The 25659-nt window shown below is 39.9% G+C and overlaps 1 protein-coding gene across 17 annotated transcripts in view; it reads left to right on the forward strand.

The window, feature by feature from the left end:
• The window catches only part of PSD3 (pleckstrin and Sec7 domain containing 3), a 590582-nt gene that overhangs the window by 367228 nt on the left and 197695 nt on the right, over positions 1-25659 (forward strand). For all 17 annotated transcript variants that reach the window (XM_042241260.2, XM_060407086.1, XM_042241264.2 and 14 more), the window contains one exon: positions 5947-6036. In XM_042241260.2, the coding sequence (XP_042097194.1) occupies positions 5947-6036 (90 nt within the window). The remainder of the gene's footprint in view (positions 1-5946; positions 6037-25659) is intronic.

The following is a 25659-nucleotide window of genomic DNA, read 5'->3' on the forward strand; positions in this document are numbered from 1 at the left end:
AGACCTAAAATGACAAAACTATGAAAATAAAACATAGAGATAAAGCTTCATAATGTTGGACTTGGCAATGATTTCTTGGATCTGACATTCAAACCATAGGTAGCAAAATTCAAAGTAGACACATGGGCTTACATCAAACTTGCAAACTTTTGTACAGAAAAGGACACTACAAAGTGAAATGACAACCTACAGAAAGGGAGAAAATATTTGCAAATCTTACATCTGATGAGTAATTAATATCCAGAATATGTAACGAATTCCTACAACTCTACAACAACAGTAAAATTAATTACCCCAATAAAAAGAGGGAAAAAGATTTGAAGTAGACATTTATCTGAAGATATTATACAAATAACAAAGAAGCATATGAAAAAATTCTCAACTTTCACTAATTGTCAGAGAAATACCAATCAAAACTACCTCATACCTATGAGGATGGCTACTGTTTTTTTTTTTTTTAAGCAAAATAACAGAAGGTGGCAAGTACAGGGAGAAACTGGAATCCTTGTATGCTGTTGGTGGGATTGTAAAATTGTAAAATGGTGCACCCCTATGGAAAGTAACATGGCAGTTCCTTAAAAAATTAGAAATAGCGCATGATACCCCTATCCTATTTCTGGCTATATATCTAAAAGATTTGAAAGCAGGATCTCAAGGAGATATTTGCATACCCATGTTCATAGCAGTACTTCACAAAGCCGAGAAGTGGAACACCCCACATGTCCATCAGTGGATAAGCTGTTGAACAAAATCGTAGTCTACATCTAATGAAATCCTCAGCCTTAAAAACGAGGGACCTCTGACGTATGCTGCAGAATGGACGAACTTTGAGAACACTATGATTTCCCTTTCATGAGTTATCTAACTATTCAGAGTCCTTAGAACAGAAGGTAGAATGATAATTTCCAGAAGGTGGAGGGGAGGTGGATGGGAAGCTATATCGAGTTTAAGATTTGCAAGATGAAGTAGCTCTGGAAATCTGTTTCACCACAGTGTGAAAATACATAACCTTACTGAACTGTGCACGTAAAAACCATTAAGATAGTAAATTGCTTGTGTTTTTTAACCATAACAAAAAGAATGCAGAGGTGAAAACAACTTGCTACAAAGCTGTGAGAGTCAAGAGAGTGTTACAGTGGCATCAGACCGAACATCTCGATCTGTTCAATAGAGTTAAGAGTTAAGGAGTAAACCCTTGCACTCCAGGTTGTTGATTTTTGACAAGGATGCCAAGGCCACTCACTGGAGAAAGAATACATATGGTGCTGGGACTTCTGGATAGTCATATGCAAAAGAATGAATTTAGATTTTTCTTTGCTACTCTGTACAAAAATTAATGCGAAATGGATCAAATATCTAAACGTAGGAGCTAACAGTATAACATCTCTGAGAAAACATAGGAGTACATCTTTGTGACTTTGGATTGATTTGACATTAATTGGTTACATATGACACCCAAAGCACAAGCAACCGAAAAAAAAAGTAAATTGAAATATCATCTCGATTAAAAATTTCCTCTGCTTCAAAGAACACCATCAAATGAGAAAAACATAATAGGAGACGGTATCTGCAAAGTACATATATAATAAGGAGTTTGTATCAAGAATATATAAAGGACACAACTCAAGAATAAAAGATAATAATAAAAGGACAAAGGATTCGAATCAGGATTTCTCCAAAGAATATGTACGTGTGGCCAGTAATGCATGACTGTATGCTGAAAATCACCAGTCATTGCTGCTGCTGCTGCTGCTGCTGCTAAGTTGCTTCAGTCGTGTCTGACTCTGTGCGACCCCATAGACGGAAGGCAGCCTACCAGGCTCCTCCGTCCCTGGGATTTTCCCGGCAAGAACACTGGAGTGGGTTGCCATTTCCTTCTCCAAAGCATGAAAGTGAAAAGTGAAAGTGAAGTCGCTCAGTTGTGTCCGACTCTTTTTGACCCCATGGACTGCAGCCTACCAGGCTCCTCCGTCCATGGGAGTTTCCAAGCAAGAGTACTGGAGTAGGTTGCCATTGCCTTCTCAGTCATTATGGAAATCCAGATCAGAAGCCCAGGACACCAGTTTACACCCACTAGGTTGGCTTAAATAAAAAGGACAGATAAGTGTTGGAGAGGATATAGAGAAACTGAGACTCTCACACGCTTTTAGTGGGTGTGTAAACTGGTGCCTGCAGTTCCTCAAATGATTTAACACAGAGTTGCCATATGACCCAGGAATCCCACTCCTTGGTTTTACACATAGGAGGAATGAAAACAAGTGCACCCAAACTTGTGTGCAAATATTTTTAGCTATATTATCGGAGCCACAATGTGGAGGCAGTCCAAGTAGCCACCAATTTCTGAATGGATAAACAGAATTTAGTATGTTCATATAATGGAATGTTGTTTGGCAATAAAAAGAAGTTAAATACTGGTTAATGCTACAGTATGGGAGAACCTTGAAAGCATTATGCTAAATGAAAGAAGCCAGTCATAAAAGACTGTATTTGTATGATTCCATTTATGTGACATGTCCTGCATAGGCAGCTCCGCAGGGCTTAGTAAACAAGAAGTTTGTTATTGGTGTTCAAGAGAATGGGTAATGAGGATGGGAGAGAGGTCTAAGAGTGACGGCTAGTGGATATGGAGCGGCTTTGCGGGGTGATAAAAATGGTCTCAGTTTAGACGGGTGATGGCCATACTGCTTTAACAATATACCAAGAATTATTGAATTGTATTGTTCACAAGAATGAATGTTATATGAATTACATTTTGATAAAGCTGGTGTTTTTTTAAGTTATAGTAAGTTGACGCTTCTATAACTGACATATTGACACTTACAGGTAACTTACTGGCATATTTTTTAAAATCTTCTTTTTTTGCTCCTGGTATTTGTGATTTTGTCTACTTTTCCATAGTTTTATTTTTGTTTGTATAACATGTTTTTATATTTGGGAGTCTTGATATTGCTTTATTTGATACTTATTTTAACAAAAATTACACAAATTGAGATTAAAATTTCAGTTTCTTATTACCAAAAGACTCAGGTGTTTCAATATAAAGCATTCTAAAACAAGTTTTATCATTATTAACATTGTAAGGATTAAAAACAGATAATGTCATTAAGTGAACCCATGGACTGTAGCCTACCAGGCTCCTCCCTCCGTGGGATTTTCCAGTCAAGAATACTGGAGTGGGTTGCCCTTTCATTCTATAGGAGATCTTCCTGACCCAGGGATTGAACCCGGGTCTCCCGCATGGTAGGCAGACGCTTTACCGTCCGAGCCACCAGGGAAGTCCCCTGACAGGTCGGCATAAACCCCCGACAGGTTTCTGCCATGAGCCGTATGAGGTCACCGCGGAACCGCAGAGCAGGGCTCCTCACTTGCTTCGCGCAGAGCGTGTCATTCATTCACACAAGCACACTATAGAGTTAGTAAAGTACAGCAGAAAACATGTTCACTAGGAGAACAAAGAGCTAGAGCTCCAAGCATCCTTACCTTGTCCTCAAGGATCCCGGATGAGCCCCCAAGATGAACAGTTGCTGCTGAACCATAAAAGACGCCAGGATTCTTGACCTCCAGAGGAGAAGAATTCAATCCCGGGCGAGTGATGAGGCTTGATCGCTAAGAGCTTTTGTGTAATAAAGTTCTATTAAAGTATAAAAGAGATAGAGAAAGCTTCTGATACAGACATCAGAAGGGGGCAGAAAGAGTGCCCCAGTGTTATCAAATCACATATTAAAAAAACATTTTTGTTCTTAAGTGATGATTAAATTATGTCCGTTTTTAATTTTGTTAAAAGCAAACAATTGTAACCACCTAACTTGGAAAAGAATTTTTTGCCTAGTCATTATTCATTCATTTTCTCAAATCCTTGAATCATATCCCGGAAAAGCCTTGCCAAATCATATCAAAATGACTATTGACCATACTTGCTAGTTTTTAGCTTAGGTGGCACCCTGTTTGGTCTGATACACTTGATAAGGGAAAATTGAGCTATTGTCTTTTTCAATATAATGTTAGGAAACAGTATTTTCCATTAAGGTTACTTTCTGTGCTTTAAATAAATTTCCACCAAAACTTGGGACTGCAGCTGCAATTTATTCAAGTTATAGGAAATATCTGCCAAATACATTAATTGGCAAAGCCAGTTCTCATTGTTAAAACATTTATGCAGTCTTTCCTCTAAGTGTGACTATCTATGCTGTCCTTCCTGATGGAAGAGGCAAGGTTTCAAACAAAAGTTAAAATTAATTAGCAAGCACTGGACAGATTGTTTCATGTTTTAAGGCAGAAGGGCAGTTGTGGAAAAGGAAGTGAGAAGCGGTGACTTTGAAGACACACAGGTAACTCTGTTCTCAGGCAGATGTATGCTTTTTAAGTTCTGTATAAATACTCCCTCGAAACTGTCTATGGTTTTGCATTCCTTTTAAAGTCTTTGTCTCCAGAACATTCTGCACCAGCTTGCAGACTGCTGTTCTACCCTACTCCTAGTCTTCTCTGAATAAAATAAAATTGCAGGGCATGCATTGTATTTGCCCATGTGTTGTGTGCAGGGCTGCATGGTGTTGGCACACTTTGTGTTCACTTGGACCACATTTGCCAGAGAGCCCCAATCTCTGCACTTTTGTTCTGCGTCCCCTACTCACGGGATGGGTTTCTGTGGGAGTCCAGACTCAACCTCAGAATCCTTCACAACTGGCAACTTTTATTAGCCAGTTGGAGCTGGCACTAGAGGCAATTCTGTCTCATAGCAATTTTATTAGTTTTCTCAGCATATTTGCATCTCTCCTCTTTTTACGGTTCACATTTTCTGTGTGTTTAGTCACTCAGTCATGTCCAACTCTTTGCGACCCCGTGCACTGCAGCCTGCCAGGCTCCTCTATCCATGGCAATTCTTCAGACAAGGACATTGGAGTGGGTTGCCATGCCCTCCTCCAGGCGAATCTTCCTCACGCAGAGATTGAACCCAGGTCTCCTGCATTGCAGGTGGATTCTTTACTGTCTGAGCTATAAGGGAAGCCCTCACATTTTCTAATTTTTGTTTATTAATAAGATCATCTTTGGTTAAACTTAATATCCTTAAGTCAAGTTGAAAACGAGTTTGGAAACAGTTCTCCAAGGATCTCTTGCTTTTCTTACATTTTGTGAACTGAAGTTTGGTAGCCTTTGTTCTGGTCTGTCTTTTCAATATTATTTCTGTGGTGAGCAGCATTGGAAAATTGACTTAGTGATTCCCAGAGCAGTGGTTAGATTTGTGTTTGACCTTGAAGGATACAAGCTGGTTTCTCTCTTTACAGTGAAGGGGTAGATATACTTAACTGTCCCGGTGCGAGGATTCAGGTTCCCAAACCGCAGCGCTCCTCCTCTGTGTGCAGGTGTCAGCTGGCCCCACTCAAGGTGCCCTGAGTGTTGGGACTCAGGGAAGTGGAGCAAGAAAGCGCTGGGGTTCCGGCCACTTCCGTTGTGATAAAGTCCTGCGGTCCTGCTTCTGACTGCATTTGGCAGCCTGTGATAGACTAAGTTCTTAGCTTGAAGTAGCAGCCTGAAATCTCAGGTCCTTCATCATTCTTGGCAGTAGGTAGGAAATACAAATAAAGAAGCAAATAGCCATCAGAGTTCAGCTAAGAAATGTCATTTTATTCATGCTTTCCTGTAAAAACTACATTATATATTCTTTTCATAAATGTAGCAAAGGTTTTTCAGATTTTTTCTTAGGCTAAAATAAAACCTTGACATAATTTTGCTATTCATATTTAATGACAGTTTTCAAAGCATAATAAGCCATCTGGTTTTTTTCATATGCATATAAACTTGTAGGTATATATATACACACACATATATTGGAGTGTTTGTGTCTGGTTTTGAAAAACCAAATCAATCTTATTTTGTTTAATCATGTTTTCAAGAAATAATCTTAATTCCACCTATGTCATTGTGATGTGTTATTTGCCTCTGTTCCAGAATATCGGAAAGAAGATGACCTGCCAAGAGTTCATCGCAAACCTCCAAGGGGTAGATGAAGGTGGTGATTTCTCCAAGGATCTACTGAAAGTAAGCATTGAAATACTGGTATTTATGTATTTACTTACTAAAGTAGAGTTGATTTAAAATATTATGTTAGTTTCAGGTATATAACATAATCAAAATTTTTATAGATTATACTTCATTTGAAGTTATTATAAAATATTGACTATATTCTCTTGGCTGTATAATATATTCTTGTAACTTATTTTTTATACTTAGTAGTTTGTACCTCTTAATGCCCTACCCTGAAATACTGGTATTTAAAATATGCTTATATTTTCTACTTACCTTTTAATGTAAAATAGGCTACGATCACTTAAGTCTTTTGTTGTTTTTTTTTTTAGTTTTTCTGGTGAGGTTTCTGTTGGACATTATCCTTGACATGTCAGACTGCAAACTACCCTTCAATTAATAATTCCTAGAAGTCCACATTATAATTTATAATACTGAGATAATCAGTAGATTTTGAATAATTTGTGATACAAATAGTGGGCATTTTTTAATTTATTTGACTGTCAGAACTTGAGAAAGACCACAATGGTATATTCACTATGGACGCGAAAGAGCATTTATCAGACAATAAAGGAAGCAGTTCTGACTATTCAGTCCTCAGAAATCCACTCAGGTCATCTTTGGAAAGACATTAAATTAAAATCTGAGTAATTGTGGAATGCCTGAATTACTTGCACTGAGCTTTATTATTGACAACAATTAGCATGTTTTCCCTCTAATCAACTTTGGAATTCATAACATCCTGCAGCAGTATACATGAGATGTGCGTTTGACTCAAATACAAAATAGAGATTGATAATGGATGTGGATATTTTTGAAGTTCGGGATAAGATGTGTGTGTTGAGAATGTGATTTTTACAGATTTCTGTTGGATTCTAACTTTCTTTTTAAAACTTTGTACACATGTATATTTCTTTTGACATCAGTTCCTTTGACTGAATTTGCTAAGAAGGGCAGCACATTTGAATCGTGGTATAATATGGAAATGTATGAGTAGAAAGTCCTTATGTTTTCTATGACTTTTAAACTACATAATATATAGAATTGAGTTCTGCCAGATTTAGAAAGACATATATACTCTGAAAAATGAAAAAAGGTGTAAAAATGGTATTACGAGATTCTGAGTCTGACTGGCTTTAATTGCAGCTCATTAAAAAATTATATTATGAAAAAAGCAAGAGGAAATGTATCTTCAGCTTACTATATAAGGAAGGTGTTTTTTAAGTCCTTTCTCTATGGAACAAATGCTGCCATTTCTGAAGCTACAATTCCTAATGGGAATGCGAAGTAAAAAATGGTGGATTGGAACTTGATATATTCTATACATCCATGAAAGGCAGACAAGCAGACACATGGAAACAGGCCTTTTCTCATTCTAGTGGTGTTAGCATGGAATGTAACAGTCTTTCTAGGAGAGGATTTGTGAAGCCTTTATCAAGTTAAGCCAGAAATGAAAATTGACAGGTAGAATTTCTATAGTAAGCTTTTAGACTTTTGTGGTAGGCTGTGGTAACATGCATGACTGTGGATTCATCAGCGGGCAGCTTTAGAGCAGGTTTGAGGGAGCTTTCCGAACCAGATGCCGTGAATGTACAGTCCAGTGGCAACCATTCACCTTGGGTAAGCACGTGTTCTTTGATTTACTCTGCCAAGAATTTGCTGGATGATGTGTTGCAGTCATACAATTGAGATCATGCTTAAAAATCTCAGGGGGGAAAATAAGGGTTATACTTTTTTTTATTTACTGTGGGAAGTTGACAGTGAAACGATGCTGAAAATGACAGTGACATTTACATGGGAATTGTCAAGTAAAGTATTGATTTCCTTTTATACCAAACCTCAGCCACTCACCCACCCAAGAGGAGGGTTTTCTGTTTCAGTAGGAATCTGGATTTTCCTGCAGATTCCAGCAAGAAAAGATTTTCTTCCAACCGTTTGTTTCATTTCACTCTTCTCTGTGACCAGCCCTCTTAATTGCTTCTCCTTTCCTCTCTCTCTCTGCCTCCCCTTCTCTTCCTCTCAGTTGCTTTTTAATTCTGCCTTTGACTTTCTCTTTCGTTTTCTCTTAGTCTCTTTCTTATCTTTCTTTCTCTCCTCCCCTCCCACCACAACACACACTCTCTCTCTCTCTCTATAGAATAGCTATCTATTCATTCCCTGTTGAGATAAATTATTAGGTGGGATATGAATAGGCCTTTAGGAGGGCAGTATTACACACATGCCACACAGATAGATACATATGTCCAGACTAACACACACACATTTGGTATCATCGTACAGGTTCTAGATAACTCCTTTGTCTCTTCTGCCACCCCTTTCCCAACTTAAACATTATAGGTATATACTCCATTCAGTTTAATTTATGAGGTGAGCCGTTTAAAGTTATATGGACGGAACTGATAAATGGTTATTGCTACATATTGACCTTATTACTGTAAGATTTCTTTGGAAATCTTAAAATATCATTTGGATTTTCTTTTTGAACCAGAAGTAACATTCTGACCTGTATCTGTTGTTCAGGGTAGTTGCATAGTCAGGAATATTTATTGAAGACCCACTCTGTGTTCAGGTGTGGACTTGGAGAACATATCAGAACCAAATGGGCCCCTGGTCTCAGAGACCGCAAACTACTGAAAAAGATGGAGGGTCCTTTCTCCCTTAAATAGACAGTTATTCCATATTAAAATAAAAATATAAAATGAATCCTGCTTGTTGTTAGTAGGAATGATAATAAAAAATAGACCTTAACATACTTAAAGGTAGGCACCATGAGGGACTTGTTTCAAACCTTTAATTCAGAGACTTGAGTTAATATTTAGCTGTAAATTTGTCTTAGATTACATGAAAAGGATAGATAGTGGTATATTGAGCCCTTTTTCACACTTTACAATTTACTGCTGTTTCCCTGCTATTTACTCAAATGACCTAAACAGATACATGAGTGTATAAGTGCTTTGTGCAAATAAGAGTTTTCCCCAATAAGTTGCTTAAATGATGATAAGTAACAGATATCTATGGTATAAAATGGAAGAAGTTGGGTATCAAAAGACAACCAGTGATAGAATATTATTTAGGTTCTTTAAACTTGAAATCTGGTTGGGAGGACATGCTGTTTGAGATAAGCCTCCATTTAAAATATCGGTACAGTTTTAGTAGGAGACTGATTTTGATTTAGGTTAATATTCCACTTCAGCTCCTATCCCCTTCTCCATAAACATTAATGCTCTTCCTTCCTTCCTTCTTCCCTCCCTCTCTCTCTTTCCTTTTTTCTTTCTCTCTCTCTCTCCCTCCTGCCTATTTCCTCACCAAATCAAGACCAGACTCTGCCAGACCATCTGATGTGTCTGTGGCTCCACTGGGCTTGCCAGTGCCAATGCTTGGATGTGGTTTGCCTTCAGGTGTCATTGGGGTTGAGGTGGAAGCAAGGGGAAGAGGGAAGACCTGCTTTTAGTTCTGATGATTTAATAGGACATCCCTAAGAGTCTAATAAGTAATAAAGCTCTTAGGACTCAAATAGAAGGAGATGAGAATGTGAAATGCAGGCCAGCTCTGGGTTGGAGGATGAAGTTCCTGAGAGACATGATACATGAGGATTAGGACTATTGTCTTGGGAACTCTGCTGACTGGGTTCCAATCTCAGCTCCCCTGTCTGAGGGGTTATGAGCAAATTCGCTTAAACTTTGTCTCCTGATTGCCTCATCTATGAAATGGAAGGCTTTATTATTAACACCTACCTCACCTAGTTGTTTTAATAAGTTAATATATCTGAAGACTTCGGAGTTTCTACTATGTGTTAGCTATTATAACTTTTTAAAGTGAAGTCGCTCAGTTGTGTCCAACTGTTTGTGACCCCATGGACTGTTGCCCACCAGGCTCCTCCATCCATGGGATTTTCCAGGCAAGAGTACCAGAGTGGGTTGCCATTTCCTTCTCCAGAGGTTCTTTCCGACCCAGGGATCAAACCTGGGTCTCCCACATTGTAGGCAGACGCTTTTACCCTCTAAGCCACAAGGGAAGTCATTATAACTTTTTAGTATTGTTTTAGTCTTTACCTATCTCAAAGTGGACTGGACAAGGACTCCATCCCTTCCTCCGAGTACTTGGACTCAAGGTATCTTACACTTCCTGGGCAGAGTGGGATTAGTGTCAATCGACAGGACTTCTGTCCCCCATCCCTTTTCAGCCTAAGCACACCCATCATTTTGTTCTTAGAAGGGACCATCTCTGACTTTGACCTTGAGCATTTTCTCCTATTGTGGTAAGATTTTTAATCCTCATCATCTGTGGCTTCTTTTCTAAGGACTTGCTGCTTCCAAAGAATGGCCGTTGAAATCCTTCACAGAAGGCATTTGTGCAGTGATGCCCGTCTTGACATAGTGTAGGCACCTGCCAATGAACCTTGGTTAATCCTGTATTTTCTGCCTTCTTAACCTTGTTAAGCAATGTGCCTCTTATCCATCTTGCTGCATTTTTATATCTTCTCTTTGGTTTGGGTCTTTGATGCTGCAAGAGTGCAGGGACTAAGGAGAATTCGGTCTTACACTGGTCCTGAGATCATGAAGAAACTTTGAGGAAGCAAAGTAGTTCTGGTCCTCTTTAAAGACCCTGAGAAAATCCTGGGATATTAATGGAGATGTGAATTGTTTGAAGTGACTACAAACCCTGGGAAAGAAGAAGTATTGCTGGGTGTCACCCTACTCCATGTGTTCTCCAGATGGAGAGCTCCGGGTCAGAAGGCTCATGGGTTTATTGGTCAGCTTTTGTAGATTCTAGACTGTTATCCTGGGAATGAATCTCTTCCACACAGAAGACTGGAGTAGGTTGCCATTTTATTCTCCAGGGGATTGTTTCCTTAATTTCTCATTCTGATCTTTTGTTGTTAGTGTGTAGAAATGCAACAGATTTCTATATTTTAGTTTTGTATCCTGCAGCTATACTGAACTCATTGATGAGCTCTGGTAGTTTTCTGGCAGTGTCTTTGGGTGGTGGTGATGTGTTTTATATGTATAGTATCATGTCATCTGCAAAGAGTGACACTTTTGCCTGCTCTTTTCCTTTTTGGATTCCTTTTATTTATTTTTTTCTTGTCTAACTGCTATGGCTGGGACTTCCAAACTATGTTGAATAAAAGTGGTGAGAGTGTGCATCTTTTGTCTTTTTCCTGATCTTAGAGGAAACGTTCTCAGCTTTTCACTCGTGTGTATGATGTTAGCTGTGAATTTGTCATATATGGTATGACCTTTATTATGTTGAGATATATTCCCACTATGCCCATTTTCTGAAGAGTTTTTTATCAGAAATGGACATTGAATTTTATCAGAATCTTTTTCTGCATCTATTGGGGTGATCATATGGTTTTTATTCATTAGTTGTTAATGTTGTATATCACACTGATTGATTTGCAAATAACTGAAAAATCCTTATCTATGTAAAAGAATGAAATCGGAACATTCTCTAATACCATACACAAAAGTAAAATGGATTAAAGGCTTAAATGTAAGACTGGATACTGTAAAACTCCTAGAGGAAAACCTGGACAGAACACTCTTTGACATAAATCGTAGCAATGTTTTTTTTTTTTTTTTGTGGATCTATCTCCTAAAGTAAAGGAAATAAAAGTAAAAATAAACAAATGAGACCTTTAAACTTAAAAACTTTTGCATAGCAAAGAAAACCATTGAGAAAATGAAAAGAGAGTCTACTAAATGGGAGAAAGTATTTGCAAATGATATGACCAGTAAGGGATTCATACCCAACCTTTATAGACAGCTAATACAGCTCAATATCAAAAAAACCAACAACCTGATTAAAAAATGGATGGAAGACCTGAATAGATATTTTTCTAAAGAGGATATGCAGATGGCCAATAGGCTCATGAAGAGATGCTCAGTATCATAAACCATCAGGGAAATGCAAATCAAAACCACAGTGAGCTATCACCTCACACCTGTCGGAATGGCTGTCATAAAAAATAACACAAATAACAAATTTTGGCAATTATGTGGAAAAAAAGGAAATCTGTACACTGTTGGTGGGAATGTAAATTGGTGCAGCCACTGTGGAAAACAGTCTGGAGGTTTCTCAAAAAACAAAAACTAGAACCATATGACCTAGTACATTCGCTCCTGAGTATACAATCCAAAAAAACAGTGATTTGAAAAGATACATGCACATCATTGTTCATAGAAGCACCATTTACAATGGCCAAGATAGAGAAGCAACTTAAGTGTCCATCAGCAGATGACTGGATAAAGAACAGGATGGAATACTACTCAGCCACAGAAAGAGGGAAAGTTTCCATCTGAAACAGGAATGGACTTCAGCGGATAAAGTCAGAGAGACACCCCCAAACACCGTATGATGTCATTTACATGTAGAATCTAAAAATAAAATACTACAAAGTAGTAAGAAAGCACAAAAGAAGGAGATTCACAGATTCAGGCAACAAACAAACGTAGTTGGGGGAGCGGGGCCACAGTGTAGGTGGGGGGAGGTGGGAGGCACAACAGTTGGGTTTAAGAAAGACTCAAGGGTGTTTTATACAGCACAAAGGATATAGCCAATATTTGGTAATAGCTATAAATGGAAAGTGACCTCAAAAATTGTATAAAAATTTTTTTAGAAATTAAAAAAAATTGTTACATATTCTATTAAGTCAAATCCCAGGGAATGTTCTTGTTCAGATGTGTGTGTGTCTCCCTTGCTTTCCCCCAAATCAGAATTTAGATGTGGACTAGATTTTAGAATTTGAAGAAGTTTCTGAAAATGCAGATCACCTGTATCTATTACTTAACATATGTAGTCGGCTGAAAATGTTGTATGTTTTATTTCAAACATAATTTTCTAATTTGGTATTCTTAGACAATAGTAACCTGTGAAAATGATGGGGAAGTTAGCCAGGAGGGTAACATAAATGAACAGATCCTAAAGATTGACAACAGAAAAACACATTTTAAATAAAGATTAATGTATCTTGTAAAAAGAAAGAAAAAATAATTAGGAAATACAAGAATTATGCTATGCAGGTGTATAACCATAATCACAGTTGTATATAGCGGTAAGAAAAAAAAAAAAAAAAAAAACACTAAAAAACCAGAAACAAAACACAACACCAGCCATTAAAGATTCAAGCAATTTGTTAAAAACTTGAACTCCAAAAAGTGCCTTTTTGCACAAAGTTGACAACAAAGTTGTAGGCTTTTTCTTAAAAAGAGCAAAGCCAACTCAGCTTTCAGGGTTCCTTTGACCTATCTAATTTGACACTTTCAACCAGGAAGGAGATTAAAAACTTAATGCTGACAGTTGTTCTTTTCTTTCTACCAAAAGGCTGACCTTAAAAAACATTTCTCCCCCATTTTGCTCTCTCTTCTTTCATCTTTGCTTCCAGTATTATCAAATGAGGACAAGTATATAAATGGAGAAATCTGGTGAGAGTTTTCAAAGTCAGTGTTGTGGTTGTAAAATACTATGATGTACTGTAGTTTTGCAAATGTTACCATTGGAGGAACCTTGGTAAAATGTATTTTAAAAATCTCTTTTTTATTATAACTGCATGTGTTAAGTGTTAGTCGCTCAGTCATGTCCAGCTCTTTGCAACCTCATGGATGGTAGCCCGCCATGCTCCTCTGCCAATGAGATTTTCCCAGGCAGGAATACTGCAGTGGGTTACCATTTCCTTCTTCAGGGTATCTTCCCAACACAGGGATCAAACCTGGGACTCCCGCATTGTAGTAAGACCCTTAACTGTCTTAGCCACTGCATGTGAATCTACAATTATTTCACTAAAACTTGCAGTGAAAAGGAAGTTCCATTTCTCTGCATTCAGCCGAAGATTTAAGCATCATGTAATGAGTTTAATGAAGTTTTCCTACCCTTTCAACCTTTACTACTCTTTGATTACTCTTCCCAGCAGTGAATATCATGATTGTTAAGCTCAGCTGCAATTGCATAGCAGTGGTGAAAACTGTGGTTTTAAGAAAAAGGCAATGGGAATTATTTTAAAGAGTTGGAAAGCTAGAGAGTCACATGAGTCCATTTAAAAAGGTTATTATTACTACTCTGGGGTCTGTGGAGAATTTATTGGAAGGAAGTTCTAGTGGAAATGAGGAGACGGTGAAGAAATGGTTGCAATTGTGTATTTGAGAAGGGCGACGGCTTGGGCGTGGCTGGTGACAGTTAATAACAGATCGATTTCATATTGTTTTGAGATACTAGCTTTTCTGTTGCTAAGTTATTTTTCAAATTGCCCCACTATCCCTTCCTATATCACCTGGGTTCTAAACTGCATGAAATGGAAGAGTGCCCAAAAGTAGGAACACCCTGACTGCTTCTTCCAAGTTAACGCTTGATCTTGGTGTCGCTCTGCACCGCTGTGCGGGCCACGTGTGTAACAAGGGTTGTAACGTGGGTAGTAATGACTTCCTCCAAGAGTGACTGTGAAGATTGGAGAGTGCATCCCAGTGCTGGGGTCCTGGGTTCCGCGCCCGTCCTCTCGCTGCTGATGACAAGTGACGGTGCCTCAGTTATGGTTTCTTGGTTTGTAAAATGAGAGATGTGGGCCATGCCCATAATTTTCAGGTTTTTGGTTCAGGCTCCTAAAGCTGACAGTACCTGGTGCCCCTTGCCGTGTCCCGACTCTCTACGAGGACCAGAACTACTTCCTCTGTTTTTTCTATTGGGCTCAAACTAACTCATGAGCGATTTCTTTCGAGCAAAATATTTTGTGGCCAAAGAGAAAGCTGGATTAAAAACTATACATGGTCTTTATGGATCCTTTCAGTCTAAGTATTAAGAGTGTTCTTAATATTTTTTTCTTTGTAAACTCAAATTGCATCTCTCAAGTTTTAACTTTTCTGATGTATTTATTGGTTTAGACAAAGAAGTGTGTGCTTAGTAGTGAAAGTTCAGATTTAAATCCAAGAAAATTAACCTCTGTTTTGTCAGTGTCCTCAAAGGATTACTCCTAAAGAATTATGTGAGAGGAAGGAACGGTCCACAGTCTGAAAAAAGTGGGCATTTTTTTATAAATGAAAAGCCTGAAGTGAATTCTCAAAAATACTTGATCTGAGTTATATTTGGAGTCTGCAGTTGAAAATAGGAACTGAGGGGTGGTATTTAAGTGTAGCTAAAAAAAGAGCATCAACTGTTGCCTGGAGTAGGTGAGCTGTCTTCAAGAGAAAGTCCTGGAGACCTGGTAGCAACAGTCTCTATGGAGGAAACCGGCTTGAGTGCTTATCCTGGTAGAAGCAGGCGAGCCTTTCGAGAGAAAAGCTGCCTTTGCGAGCTTTTAAAGAGAAGCTTGAAACGTTTTGGCTTAAAATGTGGGATGCAGCTTCCTTCAGTAAAATGCGCCAAGCCGAGTTGTGATACAAGGTTTGTGGTGTGTTTCTGCTCCGCTTTCCCTGTGGAGATCCGGATGCAGGCTGTTGCTTCCGGTCAGGTGCTGGCCTGGACAGACAAAGCTGCTGCTTCTGGTCTGGTTCCAACCTTGAATGAAGACGGTGATGATGAGAAAGGGAATACTTGGAAATAGCTGAAGGTCTACATGTCATGTTCATGCTTTAGGAAAAAATCTATCAGAAAGAAGTCTGTTAGAACATTTTGACAGAACAGATGCTGCTTAAAGAGTACAAACAGATTTTTAACCAAAAAAAAAAAAAAAAAAAAGAGAAGAGTTTGAGTAGGAGAGAGGGGAGGTAGTAATCATTACGGGTCCTGTAATGGAATATTAATAATTCCCACATAGAGTTCATTTTAATTTGATCATGAAGAAGTGCTACAGAATTTCACATTCAGATGCATCCACGGAGGTTAGAATGTTCATATGTTTGGAAGGTTTTTACATTTCATGATACAGTCCACCAGGGTTGGCACTCCTGTCCCTCGGGTATGGGCCTCAGGTATGAATGTCGGGGGTCACACTGTGAATTTAAACTGTCCCCCTTTGCTTATGATGTACCAGACAGGAATGGCAATGATGGACTTCTTTTAACAAGCCTGCAAGTCAGTGGCTAATAAAGTATCACAGTGGATACAGAGACATGGATTTTAACTTAAAGGCATTTGTAGCTGTACAATTAAAAAAAAAAATCACAGAGGAAAACAATTTGACTTGTGGTTGTATTAATGCTTCACTTATGTAAATGTCTGTTGTCTGAAAAAGACCCAAAAGCTGAAAATGCAAAAAATTTAAAGTAACTCTGAAGGGCCAGAATAAATGGGTGTTGTGGAGTCTGTGTAACGCACATTACAAATTTTATTCAGACCCTCACTTATGGCCTATTTTAATGATAACCAAAATTGTTACTTTGAAATTTTGGCCTCACCTTCCTCCCTGGCTTTTCCAAGCCAATGGCCATGTGGATGCCTTTTTTACAGATAGCTGCCTGAAACTAGGGGCCTGGACCTGGGCACCTCCCACTGCTCATCTCCAAGCTAGTTCACCTTTCCTGAAAAAAAGTTAAGAAAACAGAAATATTCAGATTGCTATTTAAATTTTAAATTGAACTTATTTTGAAGAAACAGTTGTTTTCCCAGTTTAGCCAGGAACTAGAAGGGTGACTTGCAGGGAGTGCTATCAGTCAGGTAAATGGACCTTACCAGGTAGTGACTTGATAATGAGGCAAAGAGAAAGAGGAAACCCCCAAAGCCCTGGGTCTCTGCCTGGAGCAGCTGGAGTTGTTTTGGTGAGGGGCAGGCCCCCGTGGGTAGTCAGCAGCTTCTCAGAGCGCGCTGTAGCACGGCGGAGTAATGGATGGGCTGAGCGAGTCATCTGAAACATTACGTCATGTTTACTTAGCTTGATTAAGGAGACCAGGAGTGTGAAATGGATTTGGGAAGATTGCCAGCAACTGTTTTATAAAGATTTTGCCATTTGAAAAAATTAACTTCAATCAGAAAATCCATTAATATAGAATAATTCATTTCTCTACCAGAAGACATTCTTGGACTCCATTCTCTGCCAACGTTGGATTTTATTGTTGCTGTTTTAAAGTTTTTGTTTGCTTTAGCTATTTTAACATTTACCCTTCTCTTCACACTTCCCACAGACAGCAGCGTCATTTTTGTGCCTCAGACACGCTGCCCTTTGAGGAAGCCACCACAGATGGTAGTCCTGTCTTCCGGGGCAGGTCATTTCACCATGAGGTCCCTTAATGCTAGAAGCATTTATCCCTTGAAAATGCAGCGTGGATAGATTGTTACTCTTCTTTCCCTCTTTTTCTTTCACTTCCAGGAACACAAGTCAAGGGTAAAATCTCTTATACCCAAAGTATTACCTTGAAGGGTTATCTGTGTTTCAGTTTGTTGGTCATATGTTGTAGACTTGGGCAAATAAGTCATCTTTAAAAAGAGTTGTCTGACTTTGGATTAGATGCTACTGCTGGTCACTAGTATGTGACCACCCCTCGCCCCAACCCCTGTTCTTCGGCAGAGACTCTTGCCATCATGCATAGCGGTGTTCCAGGTCAAATCAGATATTCAACAAATATTGGTGGAAGAACTGATTGCGGTTTTATATAAAACCCAAGTGCTACGACTTCTGACCATGTGAGCACCATGTGACCAACTTGATATGTACAGAATTCTGAATGTGTGTAGATGTATACATACGTCTGTCTGTTTTCGTCTGTGTTTTTTTTTTTTTTTTGAGGGGGGAGATCCATAGTTTTAATCAGTTTTTCAGAAGGATCTTTATTTCCCCCCAGTATTGAGAGCTGTAGACCTAGGACTCTCCCAGAGTGGAAACTTGTAGTTTGTTTTAATTGAAATAAAAAAGCGCAGGAGAAAGGGTTTTTCCCTCCCCTGTGCACGTTGGTCGTTCACAGAGGCCCCGAAGGGCGTCTCTGTGCTGGATGCATGTGTGCACAGGCCACACCCTCTTGGAGCTCGAAATTTGATAGAGAAAACAAGTATTGGACCCGTGATTATTCAGATAAGGAAATTCTTTACTCAGAATCACAGTACTTGTGTTTCATTATGGGAGACTAAAAAATGTTGGCCTAAAACTCAACATTCAAAAAACTAAGATCATGGCATCCAGTCCCATCACTTCCTGGCAGATAGATGGGGGAACGATGGAACAGTGTCAGCCTTTATTTTCTTGGGCTCCAAAATCACTGCAGATGGTGACTGCAGCCATGAAATTAAAAGACACTAGCTCCTTGGAAGGAAAGCTATGACCAACCTAGACAGCACATTAAAAAGCAGAGACATTGCTTTGTCAGCAAAGGTTTAGTCAAAGCTATGGTTTTTCCAGTGGTCATGCATGGATGTAAGAGCTGGACTATAGAGAAAGCTTAGTGCTGAAGAATTGATGCTTTTGAACTGTGGTGTTGGAGAAGACTCTTGAGAGTCCCTTGGACTGCAAGGAGATCAAACAAGTCAATCCTAAAGGAGATAAACCCCGAATACTAATTGGAAGGACTGATGCTGAAGCTGAAGCTCCAGTACTTTGGCCACCTGATGTAAAGAACTGACTCATTGGAAAAGACCCTGCTGCTGGGAAAGATTGAAGGCAGGAGGAGCAGGGGATGACAGAGGACGAGAGGGTTGGATGGCATCACTGACTTGATGGACATGAGTTTGAACAAGCTCTGGGAGTTGGTGATGGACAGTGAAGTCTGGCGTGCTGCAGTCCATAGGGTCACAAAGAGTCAAACATGACTGAGTGACTGAACTGAGCTGATGGAAGACTCACTTAATAAATTTGCCATATATGGCAACAGTCAGAAGCTGGATCAAGATGAAATCTGATAGGATTCATGAGTTCCTGCTTTGCTAAAGACTATGCTAAATATATTGAGGAAAGCTAGGATGAGTAAGATGTGCATCCAGCTCTGGAGGAATTCTTAATCTAGTCTAGTGGTTCTCAAATCCTGCGACACATTCAGATCATTTGAGACGGGAGAAAAAGTGGGCTGACATATTCTCACTCATGTAGAAACCCTTAAAATGGCATAGACACTTCAGAGAATGATCTTTAACTAAACATACATTTACCCTATGATCCAGCAGTTCAAGGGAAATGAAAGCACGTCACCAAAATATTCATAGCAGCTTTATTCATAATAGCCCCAAACTGTGAACCACCCAGTGCCCATCAACTGGGAATGGATAAGCTATAGTGTAGTGTTACAGTGTGTGATTCTGAATAAAAAGGAGCGGAATGCCTGTATACACAACAGCATGAGAAAGAAACCTTACACCAGCATATGCAGTGCATGGTTCTGTTATGGAGGAAGTAACCTTCAGTGGAAAACCGAAATCAGAACTGCGGTTAACTCTGGGGATGTGAGGATGGGAATTACCTGGAGAGGGGCTTGCAGGAACTTTGTGAAGTGATACTAGTATTAAAACATGTTAGAGAAAATGTCAGAGAGCGATAAATTAAAATTTTGATGTTTTCTCCCTTTCTTGGCCTCATCTTCCTGAGAAATTTTATCTGGGAATAGATTATATGCATTTTAAAAGCTTCTCGGGTGATTCTGATCTGATGTCCACTGAAATGTCAACTGGTAAATAGGATAAAGTACAGAAGAAAGCATTTTAGTTTTCCGTTTCTGTTGTTAATAAATTTTGACAAATGTAAACAACACAGCTTGAATATCTTCACCACTGTGTAGGTTGGAGGTTTGGGCTGGCCTGTATTCTTCTGGGTTTCACAGGAGCAAAATCAAGTGCAGGGAGGCCCGTGTTGCTTTCCGTAAACTCTGAGGGTGGATCTACTTGTAAGTTCTGTCTACTTGTAAGTTGACAGAAATAAGTTCCTTGTGGCTGTAGGACTGAGGTCCCAGTTTCCTTGTTGGCTGTGACCAGAGGGCGATCACTCCCAGCCTCTGGAGGCCACACACAGTCTTTGTCATCGACGGGTCACAGCAACGACGGACGGGTCACGTGCCTCTCACTCTTCATGTCTCTCGCTGCCTCTTTGGCCCCATTTTTCCTATTCGCTTCTTTTGGCACATCTCCAAAGTGACAGCTCTGCCTTCCTCTTTGCTTTGAAGAACTTGTTTAAATACTGATGCGTGAGCCCCACCCCCGTCCCCCACCATGCAATCCAAAATAACCTTCTGGTATTAAGGTCAGCTAATCAGCAGCCTTAATTCTACCTGCAGAGTTCCATCCCAGTAGCACCTAAGTGAGCGTTTAGCTCAATATCCAAGAAATGAGAACCTTGGGGGCCAGTGTCTTTCGAATTCTGCCAGTAGTAGAGAGTTACATGGAAAATGCTGTGGGTTTTCAGAATAAAGAGAAAAGACTTCCAACAGGAGAGCATCCAGGAAGCCTCTTTCGAGGAGGGAGCACTTAGTTGTCATTCAGGGCAGTTCTAATGGATGCTGCGGAGCCAGAATAAAAGAGAGGACCAGAAAAAAAGGGAGGGGGTGGTGTAATGGTTTAAGTGCTGGAGTGGAGGCAGGAAGCATGACCACCACCTGTCATGCCCTTGGAGCAGCCTTTATCCCAGAACCTCTGCTGTGTGTGCTAGTTATTGTTTATGCTGAGTCATGCAGGCCACTGTCAGATTAACAGGAGATAGTTTTAGGTCAAAGTAGAGAAATAGGAATGTCAAAAGGTTGCACACTTAATATATACAAATATATATATTTTTAATAAACCTAAATGTAACACACAAAAACACAAATATTTTTAAAAGGCCTGGGGCAGTTTTGTAGTATGATTTTTGTATCACCTTCTGTCTGGCTATCATAAGCAGAATTACATATGAAAGTCTAAAAACTTATTTAAGTATTTCTAAATGTTTTAAAACTTCAGGTCTAACTGATGCAAACCAGGGAATGTGGCCTTCCTTTGTATGTCACCAGAGTGGACCTTTGTCAGTGGACTTTGTATTCCGCTTGAGTAGACAGTGACATCAGTAACATTACAGCTTCTGTGGCGAGTTGTGGTGGGCCTGTGGCATCTATCTAAAAACTATGGGCTGTCAACTGATTGTTATGCTGCTGCTAAGTCGCTTCAGTCGTGTCCGACTCTGTGCGACCCCAGAGACAGCAGCCCTCCAGGCTCCCCCGTCCCTGGGATTCTCCAGGCAAGAACACTGGAGTAGGTTGCCATTTCCTTCTCCAACTGATGGTTATAACCACCCACATAAAGGAAAAATCCCATTTATAAGCATTAACTACTCTATACCACTTATCTTCTTCTTTATCTTTTTACTTATTGAAATATAATTGTTTTGCAATCTCTATGCCACTTATCTTTTTTTTTTTTTTTTTTTTTACCGATTGGAATATAATTGTTTTGCAATGTTGTGTTGGCTTCTGCTGTACAACGAAGTGAATCAGCTACATATATCCCCTCCGTCGTGGGCCTCCCCCACCACCCCGATTCCATGCCTCTGGGTCATCACGGAGCGCCAAGCGGAGCTCCCTGTGTGATACAGCAGCTTTCCGCCAGCTGCCTGTTCTGCACCTGGGAGTGTATACATGGCAGTGCTTCTCTCCCAGTTCATCTCTCCGTCCGCTTTCCACTTTGGGAAAGCTTTCCACTTTGGGAAAGCCCATTCTCTACCTTTGAGTCTCTGTTCATGCCCTGCAAACAGGCTGTTAGAAAGGATTGTGTTTTTATTTTGAAAGGAAGGCATACATCTCTACAGAAAGTCTTAACAATACTTCCTGCCAGCCTTTTAAAAATACAAAGGTTACAACTGCCTGTGGTCATTTTTATCCACCCTTCGAAAGCATGTGTGCCTCAGGGCTGAAATACCGAAACCAGCAAGCTAGCTGGGTTGTTTTTTTTTTTGTTTTTGTTTTTTTTTTTGCCAAAACTGGATACGAGAAATAGAATGCAGATGGGAAGCCCTGGTAACAAAAAGCCAAGCAGTCTTTTCCTGGGGATCAACAAATTATGCCTTTCTCTGGTGATTCGCAGTTTGCTCTTTAAACTTCTGGGGCCACAAAGCCTTCCAGGGTCTTACCAAACCTGTCTTCCTGTCCTTTGCCAGCATTTGCTTCTTTCCTTCTCTTCCCATCTTGGACCCACGCCCAAAGTGTTGGTCGTGATGATCAGAGGTCGGCTAGGGGGTAGGCCCATCGTTTCTGGGAGTTGCTTTGAGAGTCCTGACTATGCGATGGAGAGGTGGCCCAACGGCGGGGCTGATGAGCCATCTGCGCCTGCGCGGGAAGCTCAGCTTCCTCACCGTGCTTCTATCTGCCATGATCCTGACCCCTGGTGCTCTGATTAAAGCTTTACACTTTCATACTCAAAGATTCCCCAGAACTGCTTCTGATTTCATCTTCTTCCGTTCATTTTCTGCTTTAGTATGCTCAAGTATATTTTCTGATAGCTCTAAGAGATTGCCACTGCTTCACTGATTTCTTCCTCTTCATATTTCCACATTACTGTTGACTTTGAGGATATATATACATATATATATATATATATTTTTTTTTTTTTTTTCCTCCGCCACATCAGTTTCATGTTTTTCTTTAGGAAAAACTCAGTTAAAAACATGTCAAACCAAACCTTTGGAAACTCCCCTACACAGATCGTTGAGGTTCTTATATTTTCCTTGTTTGTAGTACTGAGTTAAAAGCTTAATTTAAAGATCCTTCTATTAAGTGGTGTTAGTACTCCTAAAGGTACCCACCTATATTTTTATGAAAAGGCCAAACTCAGATATATGGTGTTTTTATGTTATTATTAAAAAGTAGAGAATTATTTGGCAATATTTGCATTTGAGGAGAAATTCCCAATCTTAAAAAGTCAATAAAACTTCACATTATTTCCTGTGAGCAGAGGAGGCTAAGAGCTGGCTGCTGCTGCTGCTAAGTCGCTTCAGTCGTGTCTGACTCTGTGCGACCCCATAGATGGCAGCCCATCAGGCTCCCCTGTCCCTGGGATTCTCCAGGCAAGAACACTGGAGTGGGTTGCCATTTCCTTCTCCAGTGCATGAAAGTGAAAAGTGAAAGTGAAGTCGTTCACTCGTGTCTGACTCTTCTCGACCCCATGGACTGCAGCCTACCAGGCTCCTCCATCCATGGGATTTTCCAGGCAAGAGTACTGGAGTGGGGTGCCATTGCCTTCTCCGAAGAGCTGGCAGTTGAGACTATAACTCTCTGCATATACTAAGATTAACACATAAGCAAATAAAGTACATATGGTAAGAGCCAGGTATCTATATATTCAGTCACCAAGTTGTGTCCAGCGGTTTGTAACCCCATAGACTGCAGCACACCAGGCTTCCCTATCCTTCACTATCTCGTGGAGTTTGCTCAAATTCATGTCCACCCCCTTCTCCTTTTGCTTTCAATCTTTCTCAGCATCAGGGTCTTTTCCAATGAGTTGGTTCTTCGATCAGGTGGCCAAAGTATTGGAACTTCATCTTCAGCATCAGTCCTTCTAATGACTATTCAGGGTCGATTTTCTTTAGGATGGACTGGTTTGATCCCCTTGCAGTCCAAGGGACTCTCAAGAGTGTTCTCCAGCATCACAATTCAAAAGGATCAGTTCTTCAGCACTCAGCCTTTATTATGGTCCAGCTCTCACATCTGTACCTGACTACTATAGGTTTTAATGTATAGATGGATGCAGAGAGGCAGCTGACTTGTAGGCATGAGTTAGAGATTTCCTAGCTCTGCCTGCTAAGGGGCTCTAGAAGCAGTGACCCCCAGCAGCCATGACTAGTTGTAGCTAAACCTTGGTTTTTAAATACCATTTACCAATAAAAGGACCAGGTCTCTCTGAAGAAGTGTTTGGCTCTCCGTCTGGGGCAGGGAAAATACAAGAATCACAGAACATTTTGTGGTGCCAGAAACGGGGTGGCCTGTCAAAAGGGCACTCCAGCCAGCTGGAGGGGCTCTGAGTGGCCAGCCCTGGGCAGTCAGAGCAAGAAGTGATAGTCTCAGATTATGCCCCACAGAGCAAAAGGAATGTCCTCCAAATGTACTTAAATGGTGCAGAAGCGGCAGCTTTTGCTTACGGAAGAATTTCAGTTAATGCCTATAACAGCAAAGAGGGAAACTGAATATCATCATTAGGCAAATACCACAGTGATTGTTGCACAGGGGATCATTGATGGATGCTCAAGTTTGTGGGTGAAAGTTTGAGGAGAAACAGGATATTTGCATAGTCTCAAATTGTCTCTCCCAGGTATTAACTACAAAGGGTAAAATAGGAATTTTGCAGTGTAGACACCAGCACATAGCACCTTGACCAAGTGATTAGGGTTAACCTTGCCAGTGGTAAGACGCGGATGTCACAAAGCCTATGACGTGAGATACTGAGAAGGACACAGCATCACATCTGTGCTGTCCGTCCCCAGATGCCTGAACTCGGTGTGAACGTAGGAAACACTGACCAAACTCCTACTGAGGAGTATTCCACACTACAGCCGACCAGCCCTCCTTGGAGTGTCATGCCCATAAAAGATGGACCAGCTATCACAGGCTGGAGGAGACCAAGAGAACGGCACTGCTAAATAGAGCAGAGGATCTTGGAATAGAAAAGGGCAGTAATGAAAAACCAGAGAAATTCAAATAGGATCTGTAGTTTAGTTAATAATACAGTACCAATGTTAATTTCCTGGTTTTGATAATTATAGTACAGTTATATAAGATGTTAACATTAAGGGAAGGCTGGGTGAAGGGTATACAGGAGCTCTGTACCATTTGTATAACTTTTTTGTAAGTCTAAAATATTTCAAAATAAAAAGGATGCTGGATACTTAAATGTACAGAGGTACGTATGCAAGGACACTAATTGCAGCGTTGTTTACAAGAGCAAGAAATTAAAAATAACACAGATGTCCATCCCTCAGAGATTAATTATGTTATATTCATAGAATTAAGAGTTATTAAAAAGAACTGCATAGCAGGATGTGTCCTTGATACAGTTTTCACAGTGCTGAAAGGGGTGCAGAGTGTGACCCCACTGGGCTGCCTGGACTCTCATCCCATCTCCAACAGTTCATGTGAATTTTGTGACCCTGGGAAAGAATTATTCCTCTTCTCTCTGTTCATCAGTTTCCTCATTTGTGAGTTGGGAATAATAATACTGTCAACTTAGGGACTGGCTATGAAGATTAAATGTGAAAGCCCATATAAAGCACTTGGGATAATACTTAGCATATAGTATTGATAAAATATTAATACTTTGTTATCTTCTAGGAGCAAATGGGGAAAACCCCCAATATAACATGAAATAACAAATGATGCCATTTCTGGTAAATTTTGTATGTATGTATGAATCTTAGAGATTAGATAATAATGTGTTTAATGATAGTAGTGTTGAGGGGCAGGGAACTTCACTTTCTGAGTTAAATATTTAAAGATTTATTTTCCATAGAATACACAGAGAAGTATATATGGCAGTTTTTAGAAGAAGCTTGCTATTCAATAGAAATAATTAAGAAATAAAATGGTATCTCTAAGGCTAATGGAATTAGATGGTTATCCTAAAAGAGTGTCCAAGATCATATGACTTAGAGGAAAGTACAGGGCCTGACTCTGCTCTTGGAAGCATCTTTAATCCCTTGGAACATGATTCTTGATTTGGAGAATGACGAACTTAATGACTCTAGCTTATAATTCTAGGCTGTGAAAGGTTATTGTGGGAAAGGATATAACAAGCTCTTTGTCTTCATGGGAGATAAACCAAAAGGCCTAAATTGTTGATTAGTCA

This window comes from Ovis aries, chromosome 26 (assembly GCF_016772045.2).
Source record: "Ovis aries strain OAR_USU_Benz2616 breed Rambouillet chromosome 26, ARS-UI_Ramb_v3.0, whole genome shotgun sequence".
NCBI lineage: Eukaryota > Metazoa > Chordata > Mammalia > Artiodactyla > Bovidae > Ovis > Ovis aries.